Source organism: Aplysia californica, unplaced genomic scaffold (genome assembly GCF_000002075.1).
Source record: "Aplysia californica isolate F4 #8 unplaced genomic scaffold, AplCal3.0 scaffold00110, whole genome shotgun sequence".
Taxonomy (NCBI): domain Eukaryota; kingdom Metazoa; phylum Mollusca; class Gastropoda; order Aplysiida; family Aplysiidae; genus Aplysia; species Aplysia californica.
This window is the reverse complement of record NW_004797380.1, coordinates 1,294,216-1,295,304: the sequence shown is the minus strand read 5'-3', so window position 1 is coordinate 1,295,304 and position 1,089 is coordinate 1,294,216. Positions and strand designations below refer to the sequence as shown.

General features: G+C 37.6%; 1 protein-coding gene across 1 annotated transcript in view; it reads left to right on the top strand.

Moving 5' to 3' along the window:
- The window catches only part of LOC106011421, a gene marked incomplete in the record, with an annotated part of 4,533 nt that extends 3,452 nt beyond the window's left edge, over positions 1–1,081 (top strand). Inside the window, 2 exon segments of the mRNA XM_013081006.1 lie at positions 18–151; positions 834–1,081. Of these exon segments, the coding sequence (XP_012936460.1) occupies positions 18–151; positions 834–948 (249 nt within the window).
- Between the last annotated feature and the right edge of the window lie 8 nt (positions 1,082–1,089).

Genomic DNA, 1,089 nt, shown 5'->3' with positions numbered 1-1,089 from the left:
CCCGCCAACGTTCCCAGGCCATGTTGGAGACGTTAGACAGCGCCATCTCACACGTGATCATATCGGAGAAGGACACAGAGAGCAAGGTGATGGCCTGGAGGAAGCTGCTGCAGTACCTCTTCACCCAGCTCACCAAGAACTTACCCAACACGTAGGTGCTCACCCTGGCCCGTGTCTATCTGTTCCGCGCAATAATTTAGCGATCCGCGCAGTCGCCCTGTCCAAAGAGGTTTTATATATTATTTTTTCTCGCAATTTAGTGATTTAACGATCGTATAATTTCGCGGCAATCTTAAGATTGCTTTCCGCGTTTTAACGATAGTATAGTTGTGCGGAAATAACATGAAGATTGCGTTAATATTTTTTTTTATTTTTGAAGAGCTCACAAGAATGATACAATAATGCCAGGCAATCAAACTCAAAGTTCACAAAGTACATTTAATTTATTTCATATCTTTAATTTTTTTTCAAAAAATTCTTTTCCATCTTTATTCTTTTACTCACATCAAGGAACATTTATATATTTTCAAAAATGTAAAAATATGAAAATTAAAATTAAACATAAAATTAAGGATGATACTGAAGAGCCCACAAGAATGATACAATGCCAGGTATCAAACTCAAAGTTCACAACGTAAATTTAATCTGTCTTAAAATTAACTTCCATCTTTGGTCTTTTTCTCACATCAAGGAACATTCGTATATTTTCAAAAGTGTAAAAATATGAAAATTAAAATGAAAATTAAGATATGAAACTGAAGAATTTACAAGATTTATACAATTTATACGATAGTTAAAACGCCCAGCGCAATCTTAATAATCTTATTGCACAGAAAATCCCGGTCTACTACCACGGCTCTTGACGGCAGAAGATATTCGGAGACGTCTCTGGCGAGCACCCAGGAACTATTCGGAGACGCACTCCCGCACACAGATGCGCTGCTTTGAGGGGTCAGGCTGCGTATTGTTTGCTGCAGATCACACATAATATAATCACTAAAACTGTCGGAAATCAATTATTTTCAAGACAATTTCAAACTTTACCTCAAAATATCAAATTCTGGGTTTCAACTCAGGGGCATGCCCCCC